We start from the raw sequence: 24,869 nt of genomic DNA on the forward strand, positions 1-24,869 counted from the left end.
AAAGGATCAATAAACTTCCAACGAGGAAAAACAAATATAAAAAAAACCAAAGTACTTGCACAGTTCAAAACAAAACTTCTTCACTCTTCAGCTGGCTTAGAAATATCCAGCGCTTGCAGGCAGTTAGAAAAATCAAATTCAAAGTAATCACTGCAACAGAGTTAGTCACTTGTTTTTTATGCAGCATACCTCCATGGGCAGGATTTCACTAGGCAATTCAGCATTTGTCTCAGGGTTTACTTCCAGCTCCATAGCAAGCGGTTCCTCTAGTAAACTCAGAGGCATTTCTTCCCCAGCCTCAATCAGTTCCATAGATCCTGGAGTTTGGCTGACATCCAGAGCTCTCAGCCCTGAGCGCTGTGGCCTGTCCTGACCCTGTTCCTGCTGCTTCTGATTCTCAAGTAGCTTGGTTCTTAGAGATAGCAGTCTGCAGCCCCGCCCCAAACCCTCAGGTTGAGATGATTTCCGGGTAATCATTCTAGGCTTCAGTGGGGGATGGGAATCCTGCACTCCTGCTCTCCCGCACCCTCTATAGGATAAAGAAGGTAATTCATCCATAGATTCAAATTGTGCTTTAAAAGGGGATATTTGAGTGGAATCTGGTTTAGACTTGTGCACTGCTCTAGGGACACTCCAGCAGGCACAGGCTGCATACCACAATATGTAATAAAGTTTTGCTTTGCAGGATATGTCCTTTGTGGCCTTCCTTCCCTCTCGGAGCAATATATGATGATTTCAGAACAAATAGAGATGATTAAAAACCTGAACATGAGGCCAGATTTTATCATTAACATTAAGGTAAGAGCAGCTTTGTAATTTGTAAATGCATTTTTTTCCCACTTACCTGGAGATGAGATAAATACAGTATTACTTAGGGCACGGTCAAAGAATCTGTTTTTCACTCCCTATAGTAGAAAAATTATTTGTATGATTTGATGGGTGATTTTGAGAATGGTCACTGGGCTTACAGATCTGCAGAGGCATTATTTCCATGGGGATACAAGTCTATTTTCAAAGGGAAACCTCTTTGATAATGCACCCAACTGTGGAAGTGTGTCTTCCATTTTGGTATAGTTGTGACTTAAGGGGTGGGATACACTATAGCCCTCCCCACAATATCTTCTATATTACAACTGTTCATTAACAAAAGTCTTCAGGCCCTCAGAGGTGCCACCAGATGCTCAATTATGTCTCATAGCAACTGGCTTTATGCCCCCTATCGTCATCAGGTCTCTTTAGTTTTTTAAAGTTTTTTTGTGCAATGCTATATTTTCGTGTTAATTCAATAAATAATTGATAAAAGTTTGAACTTATCTTGGGTGGTTCAGCCAAGAGGGATAGAGTACTGCCAACATGTTTCACCCTATTCGGGTTTCCTCAGGGCACAATCCCTACAATAAAACATAACTTGAGTGCTCAATGCTTACTAAAATTCATTGCATCAACCAAAAACAACTAAACTATTGGCTTACCTCAGAACTGTGTGTGCTCTATACGACGTGGCCACCCGAATGAATGATCTAAGATGGCCGCGGCGTGTATTGTGTCTCATTATATACTCTACATGCACAGCTGGGGCTGACGTCATCCAATCAGCTCGGAAGTGCGGTGGTAACCACCAAACCGATAATCCCAGGCTAGGCATACTTGAACACAAATAAACACTCCTGCTCTTACAGTACTTAAGACACGCTAAAAACGTGCTGAGGATATGGGGACCCAGTGAGACCTCACCAGAGGGATTGCCACTTGAGCTCCAGATTGAGCCCGTGGGTTATCACTGAATCTAGTTGATAGATCCATCTCTGTTCAAGAAAGTTAAGCTTAGCTTCCAAATTCCCCTCCGCTTCCTGGCTGTCAATCACATCAATAATTCGCCATTTGATTTGATCTGTAGTGTGTTGTTTATCCAGCCAGTGTGGAACTAGTGGAGCTGTTAACGTCCCAGTAGATATCCGGGATTTATGTTCATTTAATCTTAAATGAACCGGCCGTTTGGTGCGTCCTACCACTGATCTAGCTGTTCATTCTCAGTGTTCCCACTGCCAGTGGTGTAATAAAACCCTGGCAGGGAGTGTTTGGCAGGACCAACACACCGGACGTTCTATCCGTGCCAGAGTCCACACCACATGCAAATCTAACTGGGTGGTCTATGTAATTGTCTGTCCGTGTCCCCTGGTATATGTGGGACGCACCAAACGGCCGGTTCATTTAAGATTAAATGAACATAAATCCCGGATATCTACTGGGACGTTAACAGCTCCACTAGTTCCACACTGGCTGGATAAACAACACACTACAGATCAAATCAAATGGCGAATTATTGATGTGATTGACAGCCAGGAAGCGGAGGGGAATTTGGAAGCTAAGCTTAACTTTCTTGAACAGAGATGGATCTATCAACTAGATTCAGTGATACCCCACGGGCTCAATCTGGAGCTCGAGTGGCAATCCCTCTGGTGAGGTCTCACTGGGTCCCCATATCCTCAGCACGTTTTTAGCGTGTCTTAAGTACTGTAAGAGCAGGAGTGTTTATTTGTGTTCAAGTATGCCTAGCCTGGGACTATCGGTTTGGCGGTTGCCACCGCACTCCCGAGCTGATTGGATGACGTCAGCCCCAGCTGTGCAAGTAGAGTATATAATGAGACACAATACACGCCGCGGCCATCTTAGATCATTCATTCGGGTGGCCATGTCGTATAGAGCACACACAGTTCTGAGGTAAGCCAATAGTTTAGTTGTTTTTGGTTGATGCAATGAATTTTAGTAAGCATTGAGCACTCAAGTTATGTTTTATTGTAGGGATTGTGCCCTGAGGAAACCCGAATAGGGTGAAACATGTTGGCAGTACTCTATCCCTCTTGGCTGAACCACCCAAGATAAGTTCAAACTTTTATCAATTATTTATTGAATTAACACGAAAATATAGCATTGCACAAAAAAACTTTAAAAAACTAAAAAGACCCGATGACGATAGGGGGCATAAAGCCAGTTGCTATGAGACATAATTGAGCATCTGGTGGCACCTCTGAGGGCCTGAAGACTTTTGTTAATGAACAGTTGTAATATAGAAGATATTGTGGGGAGGGCTATAGTGTATCCCACCCCTTAGGTCACAACAGTACGCATTCTTCTACAAATAATTTTCATCTACAGTGGTGCCTCACACAACGAACTTAATTGGTTCCAGGAGCAAGTTTGTTATGCGAAAAGTTCGTTATGTGAAACGCGTTTTCCCATAACAATACATGTTAAAAAAAATAATTCGTTCTGTAGCATAAAATATGCTAAGATGACATAAAAAAAGATAAATTTTTTGTTATTATTTTTATTTAGATACATCTAAAAACATAATTGTTTTTTAAAACAGCACACATTTTTTAAATTTAAAGACAGACTAAGTAGAGTCTAATTTTACAGTGAGAGAGGGCAGAGTCTCAGCGGCAAAAACTGGGACTTAACTGTTCATTTTTTTTTTTTTTTCTAGCATCGGGGAAGCGGCGAGAGTAGCTCCGCCCCCCCCCAACGCATCAGCAGTAGGCGCCGGGCCCCTGCAAGCCGACGGTCCGCCACTGCACAGGGAGCCAGGCGGAGAGAGGGCAGTTAAGCGCAGTGCCTGCGCGGAAGGATGCAGCTCGGGCGACTTCGTTGTGTGAAACGAAGTTCGTTGTAGGAAGCAAGACATGAAGTTCGTTGTGCCGTGTGACTTCGTTGTGTGAAACGAAGTTCGTTGTAGGAAGCAAGACATGAAGTTCGTTGTGCCGGGCGACTTCGTTGTGTGAAACGAAGTTCGTTGTAGGAAGCAAGACATGAAGTTCGTTGTGCGCAGCGTTCGCTGTGCGAGGCGTTCGTTATGCGAGGCACCACTGTATAAGCCTATATACTATTCCATTTTGGTATATACATTTGCTTGAAAACACGTATAAATATACCTGCAGTGTAGAAAGTACACATTCCTTCTTCCGAGCTTCACCTGTCTTTGTCTGCTGAGGGGGCTGTGTTCATGGGGAGATTCCCTCATTTATCGATACTACTAGGAAATCCTTTTCAAAATTGCCCTTCCTGGAAACATACAAAGTCACCACTAACATGTTTGCAGCTGCAAAAGCTCAAAATTGAGTTATTATGAAGGAGATGCACAGATACAATTTATACAGCTTAATCATCATCATCAGAACACTATTGAAACACAATCATTTTATAAGTATGACTAGTTTTTTTTAGCCCGTTACATTAATGGATGCTAGAATAGATGTAGAGTAGACTTAGGCATTTCTTTCTTTCTTTCTATCTTTATCTTTCTTTCTTTCTGTATTTCTGTCTGACTTTCTCTCTCCCTGCCCCTTCCTTTCTTTCTGTCTTTCTTTCTGTCTCTCTCCCTGGCCCGCTGATTGTCTTTCTTTCTTTCTATCTGTCTCTCTCCCCTATCCAGCAGCACCCCTTCCCTGCTCCCGCTGTCCAGCAGTAGCCCTTCTCCCTTCCTTCTACCTCCCCCCTGTCCAGTAGCACCCCTTCCCTGCTCCCCATGTCTAGCAGTAGCCCTTCTCCCTTCCTTTTACTTCCCCCTGTCCAGCAGTACCTGTTCCCTGCTCTCCCTGTCCAGCAGTAGCCCTTCTCCCTTCCTTTTACCTCTCCCCTGTCCAGCAGTACCCCTTCCCTGCTTCCCCTGTCCAGCAGCACCCCTTCCCTTCTCCCCTCTGTCCAGCAATAGCCCTTCTCCATTCCTTTTACCTCCTTCCATCCAGCACTAACCCTTCCCTGCTCCCCCTGTCCAGCAGTAGTCCTTCACTCTTCCTTTTACCTCCCCCCTGTCCAGCAGTAGCCCTTCTCCCTTTTTACCTCCCCCTGTCCAGCAGCAGCCCTTTTCCCTTCCTTTTCCCTCCCCCTTCCAGCAGCACCCCTTCCCTGCTCCCCCTGTCCAGCTGTAGTCCTCTCTTCCTTTTACCTCCCTCTGTCCAGCAGCACCCTTTCCCTGCTCCCCCTATCCAGCAGTAGCCTTCTCTCTTCATTTTACCTCCACCTGTCCAGCAGTACCCCTTCCCTGCTCCCCCTGTCCAGCAGCACCAGTTTCCTGCAGCACAATGCCTTCCTTTACCTCCCCCCTGTCAAGCAGCACCCCTTCCCTGCTCCCCCTGTCCAGCTGTAGTCCTTCTCTCTTCCTTTTACCTCCCCCCTGTCAAGCAGCACCCCTTCCCTGCTCCCCCTATCCAGCAGTAGCCCTTCTCCCTTCCTTTTACCTCCCCACTGTCCAGCAGCACCCCTCACAATGCCGAAGAGACACGGTCATGTTCCCACACGCTGTCCGATAGAGAAACTGCCATTTTTTACCTTTCGTCGCCTCATCTTCCATGTCAGTGCGAGTAAGAAGGGGGCACAACACCCGCTATAACGCGGCAGCCAGACCAGAAGAGTAGAAAGCCCCCTCTCCCCTCCCCCCCCACTCGCTCCGCATGCACACATGCCCTCTACAGCCCGGAGCACATCAACCTCAGCGGCCAACTGCCGGTGCTCGGCGATGTATTTTGCATGCGCAGGATCACGGATCACGGACCCACAGAATTTGAAGTGCGCATGCGTGCTAAGGGTTTTATTATAGCAGTTAACAAATAATTCATCACTGTATACTGGCAAAAGGCACCTGATACAATTACTGAAAAAAGTGCACTCATACTGAATCATTGGTTGCAATCCTCCCCTCTGACCTTCTGTGGTATTATAGGAACAAACTTCATGCTCTAATGTTGTGGAAGGCCCAGCACTGCTCCTTGTGACCTTGGACAAGTCACTTAATCCTCCATTGCCTTAGGTACAAAATAGTACCTGTATATATGTAAACTGCTTTGAATGAGAGCTGAGTTGAGGCGAGTATGTAAAAACGCAAACACCATAGTTATGGGAAATTTCAACTACCCGGGATAGACTGGAGCCATGGAGTTTAGAAACATAGAAACATAGAAGATGATGGCAGAAAAGGGCTACAGCCCATCAAGTCTGCCCACTCTGCTTACCCACCCCCTGTCTATGCCCTAATGACCCAATTTCCTTATCTTGACCCTCGTAGGGATCCCACATGGGTATCCCATTTATTCTTAAAGTCTGGCACGCTGTCTGCCTCGATCACCTGCACTGGAAGCTTGTTCCAATGATCAACCACTCTCTCTGTGAAGAAATGCTTTCTGGTGTCGCCATGAAATTTTCCGCCCCTGAGTTTGAGCGGGTGCCCTCTTGTGGCCGACGGTCCCTTGAGAAAGAAAATATCATCTTCCACTTCGACACGTCCCGTGAGGTACTTAAATGTTTCGATCATGTCTCCCCTCTCCCTACGTTCCTCGAGAGTATAGAACTGCAATTTGTTCAGTCTCTCTTCGTACGAGAGACCCTTGAGCCCCGAGATCATCCTGGTGGCCATCCGCTGAACCGATTCAATTCTGCGCACATCTTTACTGTAATGTGGCCTCCAGAATTGCACACAGTACTCCAGATGAGGTCTCATCAGGCCCTGTACAACAGCATTATGACTTCAGGCTTTCGGCTGACAAAACTTCTGTTGATACAACCCAATATCTGCCTTGCCTTAGATGAAGCCTTCTCCACTTAATTGGCAGTTTTCATGTCTGCACTGATGATTACTCCTAAATCTCGTTCTGCTGAAGTCCTAGTTAAAGTTTCTCCATTCAAGAAGTACGTCCTGCATGGATTTCCGCTTCCGAGGTGCATGACCTTACATTTCTTAGCATTGAAGCCTAGCTGCCAGATTGAGGACCAACTTTCCAATGTAAGCAGGTCCTGCGCCATATAATTCTGTAAATTGCATTCACTTACTATATTACATAGTTTGGTGTCATCGGCGAATAGTGTTATTTTACCTTGAAGCCCTTGAGTCAGATCCCTTATGAATATGTTGAAAAGGAGTGGACCCAGGACCGAGCCCTGCAGCACTCCACTGGTCACCTCCGATGTTTTAGAGAGGGTATCATTAACCACCACCCTCTGAAGTCTGCCACTCAGCCAATCATTGACCCATGCAGTTAGTGTCTCTCCTAACCCCCATCGATTCCATCTTGCTTAGCAGCCTGCGGTGTGGGACACTGTCAAAAGCTTTACTGAAGTCCAGGTACACGACGTCCAAAGACTCTCCCAAGTCCAACTTTCTTGTTACCCAGTCAAAGAAGCTGATGAGATTGGATTGGCAGGACCTACCCTTGGTGAATCCATGCTGACTGGGATCCCGAAGATTCCCTTCATTCAAGATCATGTCCAATTTGCTTTTAATTAGTGTTTCCATGAGTTTGCACACTATTGATGTGAGACTCACCGGTCTATAATTCGCAGCCTCTGCCCTGCAACCCTTTTTATGCAGAGGAACGACATTAGCTAATTTCCAGTCCAGGGGAACTTTCCCCTTACTTAGGGAGAGATTGAATAGCTCAGCCAACGGTTTCGCCAGGACATCGCTCAATTCTCTGAGCACTTTTGGGTGCAAATTGTCTGGTCCCATGGCTTTGTTCACCTTGAGTCTTGCCAGTTCACTGTAAACTTCACCTGGTGTGAACTCAAAATTCTGAAACGGGTCTTCTGTGCTTTGTGTTGCCTTCAACTGCGGACCATGTCCCGGTGCCTCACAGGTGAAGACTGAGCAGAAGTATTCATTCAGTAGTTCGGCTTTATCGGAATCTGCTTCCACGTAACTTCCGTCCGGTCTTCTAAGGCGTACTATCCCACCTGTGTTCCTTTTTCTGTCACTAATATACCTGAAGAAGGATTTGTCCCCCTTTTTAAGGTTTTTTGCCAGAATTTCTTCCACTCGAAGTTTTGCCTCCCTAACTGCCATTTTGACTGCTGTAGACCTGGTCCTATATTCTACCTTTGCCTCTCTTTTCTCCGTGCGCTTGTAGGAGAGAAATGCTTTTTTCTTCTCCTTAATGAGGTGCTAGATCTCCACGGTGAACCATTGGGGTTTATTGTTTCTTTGTCATTTATTTACTGATTTTATGAAGCGGCTAGTTGCTTCATGTATGGTTGATTTCAGTGTTAACCACTTAGCTTCTACATCATCGGTCTCCGCTTGGTCCTGCAGCGTCCGATGGACGAAATCTCCCATGCTTGCGAAGTCTGTGCCCCGGAAATTGAGTACCTTTGTTTTTGTGTTTGATCTAGGGAAGCCTTTTCTAAGGTTGAACCATACTATTTTGTGGTCGCTGGAGGCTAGCGTATCTCCTACTGAGACCTCTGAGACGCTTTCCCCGTTGGTGAGTACCAGGTCGAGGATCGCCTTGGCCCTAGTGGGCTCCGTTACCATTTGTTTGAGACGTGCTCCCTTTATGGAGGTTAAGAGCCTCCTGCTACCACTGGTTGTTGCTGAAAATGAGTTCCAGTCTGCATCAGGCATATTGAAGTCCCCTAGCAGTACAGCTTCTCCTCGTAGAGTGATATTCTCTATGTCTTCAATTAATTCTGCGTCCATGTCTTCCAGTTGTCTTTCAAACTTTTCAAAGGAATCTGAGTTCCTGGAGGCTGTACGGGACTGCTTCTTGGAACAGCTTGTCAAGGAACCAACTAGAGGAACGGCTATTCTGGATTTAATCCTCAACGGGCTGAAAGGACCTGCCCAAGAAGTGGAAGTAGTGGGACCACTAGGAAACAGTGATCACAACATGATCCAGTTCAAAGTGGAATTAGGAATGCCAAAGGGGAAGAGAACCATTACAACAACGTTTAACTTCAAGAAAGGGAACTATGATGCCATGAGACAAATGGTGAAGAAGAGACTCAGGAACAGCTCCAGGAAAACACAGATGGTGGAGCAAGCCTGGACCTTATTCAAGGACACGGTAAACGAAGCACAAAACCTGTATATACCCAGATTTAGAAAAGGGTGCAAAAAGAATCAAGCAAATGACCCAGCATGGATAACCAATGAAGTTAAGAAGATGATAGGAGACAAGAAAAAATCATTCAGGAAGTGGAAAAAGGATAAAATTGGAAGGAGCACAGGAAGCATAAAAAAGATTGCCACCGCGTGGTCAGAAAAGCAAAAAAAGAGTATGAAGAGAGACTTGCCAAGGAGGCACGGAATTTTAAACCATTCTTTAAATATGTGAAAGGAAAACAGCCGGCGAGGGAGGAGGTGGGACACCTGGATGAGGGAGACAGGAAGGGAATGGTGACGGAGGAAAAGGAGGTGGCAGACAGATTAAACACATTCTTCTCATCGGTTTTCACAAAAAAGGACACATCCAATGTGCCGGAACCAGAAAAAATCTTCGAGAGGGATCAAGAGGAAAAATTATCAAGCATGGAGGTAAGCCTCAAGGATGTACTCAAACAGATAGATTAAAAACTGACAAATCCCCGGCACCAGACGGAATCCACCCGAGAATACTGAAGGAGCTCAGAGACGAAATAGCGGAGTTATTGCAGTGGATTTGCAACCTATCCTTGAAAAGAGGACTGGAGGATAGCGAATGTTACACCTATCTTCAAAAAAGGATCCAGAGGCGACCCAGGGAACTACAGACCAGTGAGCTTAACCTCAGTTCCGGGGAAGATGGCTGAATTATTAATCAAGGACATTATCAATGAACATATAGAAAAAAATAATCTGATGAGAACAAGCCAGCATGGGTTCTGTAAAGGAAGATCATGCCTAACGAACCTACTGTACTTCTTTGAAGGGATAAGCGAACAATTGGACAAAGGTGACCCCATAGACATCATATATCTGGACTTCCAAAAAGCCTTCAACAAGGTACCCCATGAGCGCCTACTAAGGAAACTGTGGAACTACGGGGTGGAAGGGGACGTAAACAGATGGATCAGAAATTGGCTGGCGGACAGGAAACGGAGGTTAGGAGTGAAGGGACACTACTCGGACTGAAGAGGGGTCATGAGTGGCATCCTGTAGAGGTCAGTGCTGGGACCACTGCTGCTCAATATATTCATTAATGACCTGGAATCGGGGACGAAGTGCGAAGTTATAAAATTCGCGGACGACACAAAACTCTCCAGTAGGGTTAGAACTGTTGAGGAGTGTAAAGAACTACAAAGGAACCTGAACAAACTGAGTGAGTGGGCAAATAAATGGCAGATGAGCTTCAATGTGGAGTAATGTAAAGTCTTGCACATAGGGAAAGGAAACCCGATGTACAACTACACGATGGGGGGGATGGTACTGGGGGAAGGCAACCTAGAAAAGGGGTTTTTGGTGGATAATACAATGAAGCCGGCGGCGCAATGCGCAGCGGCCTCAAAGAAGGCGAACAAAATATTGGGCATTATCAAAAAAGGTATCACTACAAGAATGAAGGAAGTTATATCGGCCGTTGGTGCGCCCACATCTGGAGTACTGCGTTCAGTACTGGTTGCCTTTACTTAAGAAAGATATGGCGATACTCGAGAGGGTCCAGAGAAGAATGATAAAGGTAATGGAAAACCTTTCATATGCTGAGAGGCTAAAGAAGCTGGGGCTCTTTTCCCTGGAAAAGTGGAGACTTAGAGGAGACATGATAGAAACTTACAAGATCATGAAAGGCATAGAGAAGGTAGAAAGGGACAGATTCTTCAGATTGGCGGGGGCAACAAAAACAAGAGGGCATTCAAAAAAATTGAAGGGAGACAGATTCAGAACAAATGCTAGGAAGTTCTTCACTCAGAGGGTGGTGGACACCTGGAATGCGCTTCCAGAGGAGGTGGTAGAGCAGAGTACGATTTTGGGTTTCAAGATGGGATTGGACGAGTTCCTGGAGGAAAAGGGGATTGAAGGGTATAGTTAGAGGGATACTCTACAGGACAAAATGTTTTAAGAAAAAGATCACTTACAGGTCATTGACCTGGGGGCCGCCGCGGGAGCGGACTGCTTGGCATAATGGACCTATGGTCTGACTCAGCAGAGGTGATGCTTATGTTCTTATGTTCTTAAGTCCCTTTCCCTTATGGCCCTTAATCAAGTTTTGAATCAGTTATAGGAGATAAATAGTGTTTCCAAGGATATTTATTGAACACCTGGGTGGGGAGAGATTTGTTTTCTATCTCATCCTTCCCAAAGAGCTTAAGATGGGTTACAGGTTAACATACATAATTAGTTTGTGATAGTTTGGGGTCATAAGAGGAAAGACCCTAGCTGTAGTGTAGTTAGACATCCAGTTTTGAGTGAGTATGGCCCCAAAGTGGATAGGCAGATATCCCCCCCTTCAGCTCTCTACCTCCTATCTCAAAATATCCTTCCTATTCTCTTCCATTCTTCTCTTGCTCCTTTTCTGCTCTTGTGCACACACACACATCCTTGCTCCTCTTCTCCTTGCACACATTCTTCTGTTCCAGTCACTCTCTTATCCATTTCTCCATAATTCTCTTATCTTCCTCTACACCTCACTCCTTGCTCCTCTCCTCCACACCACTCTTTCCTTATTCCTTTTTTCCACTTCTGTCCCTTCTCTCCCCACCCATTTTTCTTCTTTCCTTGTCTCACCTTTTCCCTTTCATCCACCCAATTATCTTTCCATCTCTTTCCTCCATCTTCTCTCCCTCTTTGATCTCTCCTCCCCATTTGGTTGTTCCTCGTCTTCTTAACTCTCTCACTTTTCCCTCCCTAGCATGCACTCTCTCTATCTTTTTCTTCTCTTCCTGTCACTCTTCCACCCTCCCTCTCTCTCTCCCTCCCCAGCACACTTCACACAGTGTCTAGCATTAGAAAGGAAAGCAGAGTATCACAAGCCTGAAAATAGATACTCAGAAGCTTACTATACCATACCAACAATACAAGTCCAGCCCAGCTATTAGACCACCAGTTGTTTTTTGTTGTTTTTTTTTTTTTGGGGGGGGGGTCTTGGGGGAGGGAGGAATTGGGGGCATGTTTGGGGGTGGCAGGGGGGATCAGGTACTAGGGTCATTTTTGGAGAACTCAGGGGGAGGATTGGTGGAAGGGGGAATCAGGGGCATATTTCGGGGACTCGGGGGAGGGGATCAGTGTGATCAGGCCCACCACTGGACCTGCAGAGCCATTTATGGAGGACCTGGGGGCAGCAGGTGGGAGGGATCAGTGTGTTGTGTCTTTGGAGGGGTTCAGGGGGATTTCAGAAGGGGTCTACTAGACTCCTGGGGATTTTTTGTTGGTCTAAGTTCTAGCCTTACTTTTCTGTCAGTGCCTGAGTCATTCAGTGCTCAGACACTGACAGAAAAGTAAGACTACAAGATCTCAGACCTGCCATAAAAGTTTGCATGGTAAAACTGAACGTTCCTGCTGTGCATTACACAGAGTGCTCATTAGAATACTAATGAGCTCCTTGTAATACAATAGCATAGGATTCTCAGAGGCTGACACTGAGAATCCTCTTGCGCATTAGAGGCTAAAGTAACTCAAAAGCAAAACTGGCTACAACCAGCCTTACTCAAATAGCTTTTGAACATCTGCCTCTTAGTGTTTTGCATTTTCAGGGCAGATTCTCCTAACTAGACTTGTTTACTTTCTCTGAATCAGTGTCCTGATGATGACCTGTGTCAAAGAATATCTGGCCAGAAACAGTCTCCTGAAACAGGGCATTTGTACCAGCGAGAGGAGTGGGACCCTGAACTCCTTAAACTGCAGAAGAAAAAGCAGGAGCAAGCAGAGGGAGAAGAGACAGAAGAAGAGGCCACAGAGGAAATAGAAGAGGAAGAAGAGGTAAGTGATCTTCCAGGAACTCAATGAATGGTATTCTTTTTTTAAAAAAATATATATATCATCTTTATTATACAGAACAATGAAATAACTCTGATAAGTAATACAATATAAGCCAATACTAGAACAAAAAACCACAATCCTTGAGAGAAGAAGAAACAGTTTTACAATTCCCCCTGTCCCTCCAACCCCCACCCCCCACTCCCTACAAACATCAGGTGTGGCCTGTACAAAGACAGTTATCTAAAGTTGCCACTCAAGGGGCGTCAGAACAGAGCAAGTGTCACAATAAGGGTTAACTGGCAAGAGACTAAAATTACATGTTCAGTAAATAACTTTGCCCCGCAGATGATAAGGTGTTCCAAAAGGGGGCCCAGACATTTTTTCAAACACTGACCTGCTCGAGAGCCAGTTGACGCTCAATTTTCAACAAGTGGATCATAAGTGCCCGCCATTGCTGCAAAGAGGGGGGCAACTCGTCCAACCAACCTTTTTCCCCAGTAGTACAGCTTTTTTAAAAAAGCAGCGTAGACCCTTCGGGACTGGAGCAAGTACCTGACATTGCTAAAACAACATCTGGGGTGAAACTATACAGCGTGCATGCCACATTGAGGAAATGTGATCCAAGACCATCCCCCAAAAGGCACCGATCCCAGGACAAGTGAAAAACATGTCCTAAAGTTACATTACATTACATTACGGATTTCTATTCCGCCTATACCTTGCAGTTCAAGGCAGATTACAAAAGATTTGACTGGACATTTTCCAGTGAAGATACAATTTTTTTTTTTTACAACGGAGATATAGCTGGAAAGATTCCGAGGGGATTTACAAGTTGGATAGCAAATTGACAGTGCAGAACTGTGTGATATAAAAAAAATAGATTACATTTAGAGTAGGTAAGTTGCGCCCAGAAGCTTACATTTAGGGCAACAAGCATCCAGTTGGAGTGCAATTTGTTGGGCGCGCCAAGGAGATACGTGCAACCTCATAATCATCTTATAATTGAGCTCCCACAGAGCCACCAAGAAGCGCATTTTGGACACCACTCGAAGACTATGACACAAAAGGTCTGCAGAAATAGGACCCCCCCAGATCCCGAGTCCATTGTTGACCCAAACGCGGGTAATCAAAACTGGGGAGATATTCCTCCAAAGATTTCAAATAAAACCGCAATGGAATAATATTCTTGCTTCCAAGCATAACCCCTCATGAAGGAGTTCAAGGGAGTCCCCCAACAGGGCACTGGCTGGCAGTGTGAGTATGTAATGTCACAGTTGCCAATACGCAATATAATCTGAAGCTGGGAGTCATAACTCCACCTGCAGATCCGCGAATGGAGCCGTCCTCCAATAGAAAATCTTATACACGAATACAGGATGTCGGTAGAGAATGAAACAGGGACCGTTTACCGCAGTAAATCCGCAGGAATGGAGACATTTGCAACTGGTTTACCGCAGGAATGGGGACAAGACCTTTCACCGCCCCACTCCCTGTGGGTGAAAAGTCTTACTCCTGTGATAAAAAAATATTGCGCCCGTGTCAGACTCGGCATTTTCTCCCCAGCTCCTCTTGCGCCTATTTAACCTTCAGGAGCCAGCTATGCCATGATGAAGACAGAAGGAACCTAAAACCAAAGCCTGAGACCATTGTGATGTGAAGAATAAAATTACCAGACAACAAAAAGAAAAATAATAAATTTATTTTATATTTTGTGATTAGAATATTTCAGATTTGAAATATGTATCCTGCTAGAGCTAGTATTAAACATAACTGGGAACCGCAAAGTCCAGGCTGTGCTTCTTTAGCTTCCAGCTGGCTTAGGACTCTCTCTCTGACCAGGGGGCAGTTGCCCTTGTTGCACTCCCCTAACATTATTCTTGGCATGTGTGACTAAAGTATTTTCTATATAGCATTCTGTAGTAATTTGGTTTGTTCATTGAAAGGGAGGGGAGATGGGTTTTGTTGAACCTTGCTCTGTTTTATTTGTGTTTATAAAATGACAATTGTCAGGAGAAGCTTCCGCCCACACACACGTGACTGCAGGGTGGCACAGGTAGGCTTCACCGGCATCAGTTTCTTTTCTAAAGTGCCGCAAAGGTAAGGTGGAGGGAGGGAGGGAGATAGATTTGGCTGGAGGGAGGGAGGGAGGGAGGGAGGGAAGGGGCCGTGCACTCCTTCCCTCCTTTAAGTTTATTTACGCCGCGAAGGTAAGGGGAGGGAGGGAGGGAGGGATATTCTCGGGCCGCTGAAGGGTGGTGAGGTGGCGAGAGGGAAGGGTGGATGCTGTGGGGACGGGGCGGTGAACGGTACGACGGGGATGGGGTGGTGAAGGGGATGGCGGGTTCAGGGATGGGGTAGTAAAGAGCATGGCGGGGACGGGGTGGTGAAGGGGACGGTGGTCCAGTGACGGGGCTGTGACGGAGACAGATTTTTTTCCCTGTGTCTCTCTCTAATGTCCGGTGCAGTACTTGGTGATATCCCCCAGGAAAGAGACTTGAGAGTACAGGTTGACAAGTCAATGAAGCCGTCTGCGCAATGCGTGGTGGCCGTGAAAAAGGTGAACAGAATGCTGGGAATGATTAAGAAGGGGATCATGAATAGATCAGAGAAGGTTATCATGCCGCTGTACTGGGCCATGGTACGCCCTCACCTGGAATACTGTGTCCAGCACTGGTCGCCGTACATGAAGAAGGACACAGTACTACTTGAAAGGGTCCAGAGAAGAGCGACTAAAATGGTTAAGAGGCTGGAGGAGTTGCCGTACAGTGAGAGATTAGAGAAACTGGGCATCTTCTCCCTTGAAAAATGGAGACTGAGAAGGGACATGATCGAAACATTCAAGATAATGAAGGGAATTGACTTAGTAGATAAAGACAGGTTGTTCACCCTCTCCAAGGTAGAGAGAATGAGAAGGCACTCTCTAAAGTTAAAAGGGGATAGATTCTGTACAAACGTAAGGAAGTTCTTTTTCACCCAGAGAGTGGTAAAAAAACTGGAGCGCTCTTCCAGAGGCTGTTATAGGAGAAATCACCCTCCAGGGATTCAAGACAAAGTTAGACAAGTTCCTGCTGAACCAGAACGTATGCAGGTAAGGCTAGTCTCAGTTAAGGAACTGGTCTTTGACCTAAGGGCCACCGCGTGAGCAGACTGCTGGGCACGATGGACCACTGGTCTGTTCCAGCAGCAGCAATTGTTATGTTCTTATGTAGAACTTGATGCAAGTACAAGAGTCCATGAGATTGCCAAGTACAAAAGGAAGCAGATGTTATTCCCACATGAAAAGAGGATTACCCACAATTGGTAAAAGTACGGTCACGATCGATGGGATCTGTAACAGGCTACAAAGGTGCCGCCAGGCTTTACGAATCGATAAATAGAGAGGAAACGTTCAGACAGCAATAGAAAAGTACCATAAGGGAGAATGAAGCAGACTACTGAAATGTAGAGGATGCAGGAACGAAGTTTCCACTGCCGTAAACGAGAACTGAGAGACATTACGAAACCAATCATTAAATTGACGCATCTGACAGGCTACGATATAAAGCTTCAAGTTTAGAAGCCCCAAGCCTCCCTTTTCCCTAGGTAAGGCCACCACCCTATATGCCAGGCGGGGCCGCTTTCCTTCCACAAAAAGGTATTCAGCAAACGCACAAAACCTCGATAAGTCGAAGCAGAAAAAGTTAAGAGGAAGCATCTGAAAAAGATACAACCAATAGGGGAAGAGTAGCATGTTGTACAGGGCAATTTTCCCCAGCAACGACAAGGAATATGCTGGCCAAAGCCTTAAGTTAGTTTTTGTAAACCGCATGCAGGTCTGCAGATTCAGGGTACATAAACGGGATAAATCCCTGGGAATCCATACACCCAAGTACTTTATAGCGTCTTCAGCCCAGCGAAAAGGAAAATCACCACCCAAGTATAGGGCAAAGTGTCGTCAAGTGGTAGAATGAGCGAATTCATCAATCACCCCCAACATGGCTTTTAACGAGACCAGCGGCTGAGTCTAAACCAACAGCAAGTCGTCTGCAAAAGCCAAGACTTTTGTCTCCTGCCTCCCCACCAGGACTCCCGACACCGTTGCCTCCAACAATAGCGTACTGTCACCAACCGGCTCAGGACAATGGGCCCTGAGCGGCTGGGACAAGGGAGTTGTGCTCTTGTGAGCCACGGAGGGCTGCACAAGGAAAATCAATGGAAGAAAAATACTGCCACACCAGGAAAGTGTAGTCGCTTAAATCAATTCAGAATTTATTCTTTCACTGGAACTTAAACAAAAACTCGGTCAGGATGTTTCATGCGTTTAGAAGATAGTCCCCAAACAATTGTAGCAAGAAACAAAACAAAACAGCAAACTGTCCCAAAGTGGAAATGTTCAAAAGTTCAAGTCTTTTCCTAAGATTCAGGCTATTGGCTTCAGCCCCTACTCATTTTCAAGCAATGAAAAACAAAATATTCAAAATACAAACAGTTCTTGAATTGACTACCACAGCACTAGTCAGAGCAACGGCTGTGACTTACCCAGCTGCTAGAATGCTGGGCAGGTAGTACACATCACGTGTTGATAAATTGCCAAACAGGCCCACTATCCCACCACAAAATATGTGAGGCGAACCCCCACTACCTGGGCTGGTAACAGTCCTTTCTCATGTAAGAGAAACACAAAGGAGAAAAAAAACCTTCACAAAAGTCTTTCAATCTTCTGGAGCTCTTGATTACTAAAGCTCCCACAGGGCAATGCATAACCATGGAAGTCCTTCATATAATAAGGTCACAGCTACTCACATTTATTCCTCGAGCGGCTTGCCTTCCAGGAAGCCCACTTCCATTGGAAGAATTTCACTCATTGGAGCTGCAGAAGAATCTAGGTCAATTTCCATGGCTTGGGATTCTTCATTCTCCTTGAAAGCAGATTCTTCTCCGGCTTCCATCAGCTCCATACATTCAAGTGGAGAACTGCCATCAGTATCTCCCAGCCCTGAGTTCTCCTGCTTGTCCTGTGCCTCTCCTCCTTTTAACTGACTTCCCAGGAGCTTTCCTCTCTGGGCAACTAGTTTGCAGCCCCGTCCCCAACCCTCAGGTGGGAAGTATTTCCTATCAGCAACCCTGGGCCTGAGAGGGGGATGGGCGCTCTGCACTCGTGCTCTCTGACTCCCTCTAGAGAGCAAGGGAGAAATAGCATCAGGAGGATCAAAAAAAGGTTTATCTGTAACACTGGGGGAAGGGTTGGCCTTTAAACTGGGCTCTGCACTAGGGACACACCTAGCAGGCATAGGCTGCATACCACAGTACAAGAGGGATTCCAGGTATAAAACAAACAACAAAGGAGATAGAGGAAAGATCTTGGAGAAAAAAGAAAAATTATCAAACCAAATCCGCTTGGAGAACCCAAATCAAACTATACAATATCAAACTTAAAGAAAAGCGCAAAACATACTACTCTAAACTAATTGGCACAAACACCTCTGACACAAAAACACTCTTCAACTTAGTAAAAAAACTTACGGACACTAACCCATTCCTTGCCACTCAAGGCAATAAACCACCAACAGCTTCTCAACTAGCAGACCACTTCAAACACAAGATCACTACAATCAGAAATACCTTCAACAACTCAACCACCAAACTCTACGAGATAATAACCCCCACAACGGAAGAAGCCATATCTGCAGACAGAACATGGACCACATTCCCAACCCTACAATGGTCTGATTTGAACCGACTATACAAAAAATACAGCCACACCTCATGCGACTTGAACTACTGCCCATCGTATCTGCTTACAAATGCCTCCCTTAAATTCAAAACCAACCTCATGCAATGGATTCAAAGCACTCTCATAGAAGGTCAATTCCCACAAGATCTTGGAGAGATCATAATCACACCCCTACTGAAAGATCAAAAAGGCCCTATAGACGCTCCTACCAACTACAGACCTATCGCTTCGATCCCATTATATGTCAAACTGATTGAAGGACTTGTGGCTCAATACCTCACCAACTACCTATTTGACCATAATATACTTCACTCCTCTCAATCAGGATTTAGATCTCACCACAGCACGGAAACACTACTAGCAACACTACTAGACATAGCCCGACAACACCTCAGTAAAGGACACAGGATCCTAATTATCCAACTAGATCTTTCCGCCGCCTTCGATCTAGTCGATCACACCATATTACTCCAGATACTTGATGCAATCAGGATCTCAGGGGTGGTTTACAATTGGTTCCAAGGATTCCTCAAAACAAGAACGTACAGAGTTAAGACAAACAACACGAAATCTAACACATGGTCAAATCCATGCGGAGTCCCGCAGGGGTCACCACTATCGCCCATTCTATTCAATCTCTTCATCTCCTCCCTCGGCACCACTTTAGACAACCTAAATGTAACATCATTCAGCTACGCAGATGACATAACTATTCTCCTCCCCTTTGAAATCCAAGACCACACCTCAACAGGACACCTGGAAATAATTCTGGATGAAGTAGAAAAATGGATGACAAACCACAAACTGAAACTAAACTCGGACAAAACCAAATTCCTAATGCTTGAAACGGACAAAAACCCATCCATAACAGACCTAGAAATTAAAGCAACCAAATACCCAATCCAGACCTCACTCAGAATCTTGGGAGTGCAGATAGACAGATGCTGCACTATGCAGACCCAAATCAACAAAACTACCCAAAAAGCATTCCTCACAATGCGCAACTTAAGAAAAATAAGGAAATTCTTTGACAAAGAACACTACAGGATAATTGTACAATCCCTGGTACTAGGTCTCGTGGACTACTGCAATATCCTTTATCTACCATGCCCCACAAACATGATCAAAAAACTTCAAACTGTTCAGAACACAGCCCTTAGACTAATTTACTCACTCGGAAAATTTGACCACATCACCAATGCCTACCTAGACTCACACTGGCTACCGATTCGAGCCAGAATTCAATTCAAACTATACTGTCTACTCTTCAAAGTAATTAACGGTACTGCACCCACCTACCTAAATGACCGCCTAAACCGTAACCTTCCAACCAGAACAAGAAGAAAACTGACATCATTCACATACCCACCACTCAAGGGTACTCACCGCAAAAAGCTTTATGATAGCCTCCTGGCAACACATGCTGCAAAACTCGAACCTTCCATCACCAGATTGTTAACCACAACATCAGACCTCAAGACATTCCGTAAAGAAATCAAAACACTGCTGTTCAAAAAGCATATACAATCTACCTAACCTCCCTCACCCCATCCCCCAAGAAACCAAAACACTGCCGTCCAAAACATCTTCCGATGTTATTAAGTCTTTACTATCATTCTGTTATTAAGTCTCTACCCTCAAACTGTATTCTCTATTGTCATGTACCATCCTGGAAATGTCCAGTTCTCTTCTTATGTAATCCGCTTTGAACCGCAAGGTACAAGCGGAATAAAAATCACTAATGTAATGTAATGTAATGTAAGGACACCCTTGGCGAATGCCACATCCAATAGGAAAGGAAGTGGAACGCTGACCATTCACCAGCAAATGTGCAGTGGGTTGAAAATAGAGGGCATGAAGAAACATTGAAAACCAACCTGTCAACCCCATCTGAATCGCCAATACAAAATGATGTTCAAAAAAATAAGATTTCATCAATTTCAACTGGAATATTGCTACTCCTTGGGTTTTGGCCAAGATATCCTATTTGATTTTTGTTCTTCAACAACCATCCCCCTTATCTTGGGCGATTTCAATATTCATTTTGATGACCTTTCCAACTCATATACCAAAGACTTACTAAACACTCTAAAACCTCTTAACATACATCCAAAAATAGCTGAACCAACCCATACTGCAAACCACACTTTAGATATGATTTTTGCTCCACTATCTCACCACCTTACTCTTTCTGCTCTGTCTGTCGTACCCGTCCCCTGGTCAGATCACTATTTCATATCTTTCTCTCTTAATCTATTCAAACTAAGATTACCGCAATCAACATCCAAAACTAAAACTATTTCTGTCCGAGAATATTCTAAATTAGATAATACAGACATAACTTCCTTTCTTGATCTATCTATTTTAACACCCTCCTCCAATCCCATTGAAGACCAACTATCTGCTTGGAATTCATCCTTGTTATCTCTTTTAGACAATAAAACACCAATAATAACTAAAACCATATCTGTCCGCAAATTATCAAATCCCTGGTTCACGACAGAACTTCGCCTGATTAAACAACAATTGCGCTCTCTAGAACGAAAATGGCGACATAATAAAACAATCTAACCTTCAAACATATAGGGATAATGTTTCATTATACAAAATAAAAATCAATCAGGCAAAAAAAAACACATACTATTCTAATAAAATTGATAAAGCTAAAAATTCCTCTACACTGTACAATATTTTAAAATCAATAGACCCAAAAAACAAAATAAATAATACTATTCAAAAATCCACATTAAAAGCACAAGACTTAGCTGATGCATTTACTCAAAAGATCAACAATATTCGCAATTCTTTTACCTCAAACACAACAAATAACCCAACAAGTATTAATCAAACAAAATTCATACCAATAGCAAGATGTTCCAATTTTAAAATTCCTTCAATTAAAGATATAGAATCTCTTTTTCAACAAGTTAACCTAAAAAGTTCTTGCTCTGATATCATTCCACCTTTTTACCTAAAAAAACACTATTCTCACTTTGGACCTTTTATTCATTTACTTATTCAGAAAAGTCTACTCACCGCTACCATCCCATGGAAAACTGCAATCATTACTCCTATTCTTAAAAACCATAAAATTAGTATAAACGAACTCTCAAATTACCGCCCGATAGCTAACTTACCATTTTTGGCAAAATTAACAGAAAAATTGATATTTAATCAACTCTCCGACTTTATAGAAAATACTAATGCATTACATCCTAACCAAACAGGCTTTCGAAAATTTCACAATACAGAATACTCTTTAATAGGTCTAACATCGAATATACAATATTTTTTAGACCATCACAAATCTGTTATTCTTTTTTCATTAGACATTTCTGCTGCTTTCGATACTATAGACCAGTGTTCTTCAACCTTTTTACACCCGTGGACCGGCAGAAATAAAAGAATTATTTTGTGGACCGGCAAACTACTAGGACTAAAATTTAAAAATCCCGTTTACGCACAATCTCCGCGAGCTCGGTCCCCGCAAACCATCTGATCCCATCTGCACAAGCCGCAATTATGATTTTATATTGAACGTGTATTTTATTAAAGTATAAAAAGAAACAATATTCTGAACAATTGTGATTTTATAAATACAAATATACAGAGCACGGACCAACAAAACCCCTGTCTCCCCTCCCCTTCACATATATCCCCTCTACTATCAAGAAAAGTTATTATAAAGCCAAGTTATTATAGAATGCTACATAGAAATATCATGCTACAGAATACTGCAGGCCCCAGTTATGTCTCTAGCAGGATATATAATTCAAATCTGATATATTCTAATGACAAAATAGAAATAAAATTATTTTTTTCTACCTTTTGTTGGTTTCTGCTTTCATCTTCTTTTCACTCTTTTCCTTCCAGCATCTGCCCATTCCATCCAATGTATGCCCTCTCTCCCTTCCATATGTATCTGACTTCTTTCTATGCCCCTCTTCCTTGTCCATCCTCCTCTCTCCTTTTTACATCATTCATTCCAGCTTCACTGCTTTCTTCATTTTTATCTCTCCTACACCAGATCTAGCATCTTTATCCCTCTCTCATTTCTCTGCTGACCCCCTTTCCAGCATCATTGTCTCTCTACTTTCTCATTCCTCTCTCTCCCCTTTCTCTCATCTGATCTCTCCATTCCACCCTGACCCCCTTCCCCTCCTGTAATCTCCCTGCCAGCTGTTTCCTTCCTTTTTTCTTTCTCCCTTCCCTCCTCCCTCTATCCAACATTAACTCTCTTCCCATTCCTTTCCCTCCTCCCTCCCAGCAGCATCTCTCCTTCTTATCCCTTCCCTCCTCCCTCTATCCAACATTAACTCTCTTCCCATCCCTTTCCCTCCTCCCCTCCCAGCAGCATCTCTCCTTCTTCTCCCTTCCCTCCTCCCTCTATCCAACATTAACTCTCTTCCCATACCTTTCCCTCCTCCCCTTCCAGCAGCATCTCTCCTTCTTCTCCCTTCCCTCCTCCCTCTATCCAACATTAACTCTCTTCCCATCCTTTTCCCTCCTCCCCTCCCAGCAGCATCTCTCCTTTTCCCTTCCCTCCTCCCTCTATCCAACATTAACTCTCTTCCCATACCTTTCCCTCCTCCCCTTCCAGCAGCATCTCTCCTTCTTCTCCCTTCCCTCCTCCCTCTATCCAACATTAACTCTCTTCCCATCCCTTTCCCTCCTCTACCAACAGCATCTCTCCTTCTAACTCCCTTCAAGTCCAGTAACAGATCTCCCTTTTCCAGCACCTTCCCTGCCTCCTACAGTGGCTTCCTCCCCTTCCAGCAGCTCTCCTGCCTGCAGGAAGTTGCCGGTAAATCACTGCCCTGGCAAATTGGAGAGCTGGTGGGAGGGGAGACAGCCACTGTGAAGGCTCCCCAGGATCTTGTTCGCACACGCTGACCATCTCCCTCCACCTGCACCTGAATCTGCAGCTCTCTCCGGTCTAATCGCAACTTCCCCGCGGCCCTCTTCAGCAACTCGGCAGGGGTGGCGATCAAGACACGCTGCCGACGTCGGGACCTTCACTCTCTAAGTCCCGCCTATTTTGTTTCAACTTCCTGTTTCCGAACAGGCGAGACTCAGAGAGGGAAGGCCCCGACGTTGGCAGCCTATCTTGATCGCCTGAGGCTGGGAGGAACATTAATCAACAGGAACCGCAGTCGGCAGGAAATTTAACTGCCGACTTGATCTCGCCGGTCCTGCGCAGACCGGCAGAAATTTTCTGCGGACCGGCGGTTGAAGAACTGTGCTATAGACCACGATCTACTTCTACATAGGTTAGAATCAATAGTCATAAACGAGAAAGTTCTTTATTGGTTCACCTCTTATCTCGCTAATCGCACCTCTTTTATTAGGTTTAATAACGAACTGTCCACAGCTTATTCCTCTTCTTTCGGAATCCCTCAAGGATCTATTTTGTCCCCTCTCCTGTTCAATATATTTCTCTCTCCATTATTAAGCATCTGCCAGTCCATAGGCTTCACTTCTTTCTCTTATGCCGATGACATTCAACTCATTCACCCTTTGGACCCAGAAAATAATAATGATATTACATCCATCAATCATAAACTGGAAACAATACAAAACTGGCTCAATACAAACAAATTGGCACTAAACATAAATAAGACTAAATCAATGTTATTTACCTGGAAAAAAGATATAACCCTGACAAACCCATTCATTCTTAACAATACTCCACTTAACCTAGTCTCCTCTGTGAAAATCCTTGGAGTAATAATTGATGATAAATTGCTTTATCACAAACACATTTCCCTTACTGTCAAAAATTGTTTTTTTAAATTACGTCTGATCCGATCAATCACCAAATTTCTGAGTTCAAATTCGATTAAGATATTAATTCACTCTTTAATTATAGCAAAACTTGACTACTGCAATGCACTTCTTCTTAACATTACTCAGAAAGAAAAAAGGAGACTTCAGTTAATACAAAACACGGCAATCAAATTAATATACAATGCTAGAAAATATGACCATGTCTCACCATTGCTGATAGACACCCATTGGCTTCCAATCAGTCATAGGATCACTTTTAAAATAATGTTGCTTATCTTTAAAACACTAGCATTCAATGAACCTCAATTTATATCTAGACTATTAATACCACACAGTACTCAACGCCCACTTCATTCATCTGGCCAAAATCTCCTCTCAGTTCCTTCCCTGAAAATTATAGGAACAAGAAGATCTGACATGTTCTCTGTGATGGGACCTCAATGGTGGAACGCTCCGCCACAGTATATTAGAAATGAAAAAGATGTCACAATATTCAAAAAATCTTTAAAATCCTACCTGTTCAAAGATGCTTTTAATATCTAAAGTTGGTTTTGTTTTTTTTAATTTTTAGTGAGGTTTCAAATAGTGCTATGGTTTAACTACCCCTCACCCTCTTGTTTTTTCCTTTTTTTCTACCAAAAATTGTAACTTTCACTCTTTCCCTCCCGACTCAAGTTTGTATTTTATAAAAGTATACTGTTAAAATGTTAG

General features: G+C 44.1%; 1 protein-coding gene across 1 annotated transcript in view; it reads left to right on the forward strand.

Moving 5' to 3' along the window:
* Positions 1–24,869, forward strand: part of AK9 (adenylate kinase 9) — a 1,007,389-nt gene that overhangs the window by 146,334 nt on the left and 836,186 nt on the right. Inside the window, exons 6-7 of the mRNA XM_033936269.1 lie at positions 686–798; positions 12,476–12,658. Of these exons, the coding sequence (XP_033792160.1) occupies positions 686–798; positions 12,476–12,658 (296 nt within the window). The remainder of the gene's footprint in view (positions 1–685; positions 799–12,475; positions 12,659–24,869) is intronic.

Source organism: Geotrypetes seraphini, chromosome 3 (genome assembly GCF_902459505.1).
Source record: "Geotrypetes seraphini chromosome 3, aGeoSer1.1, whole genome shotgun sequence".
Lineage (NCBI taxonomy): Eukaryota > Metazoa > Chordata > Amphibia > Gymnophiona > Dermophiidae > Geotrypetes > Geotrypetes seraphini.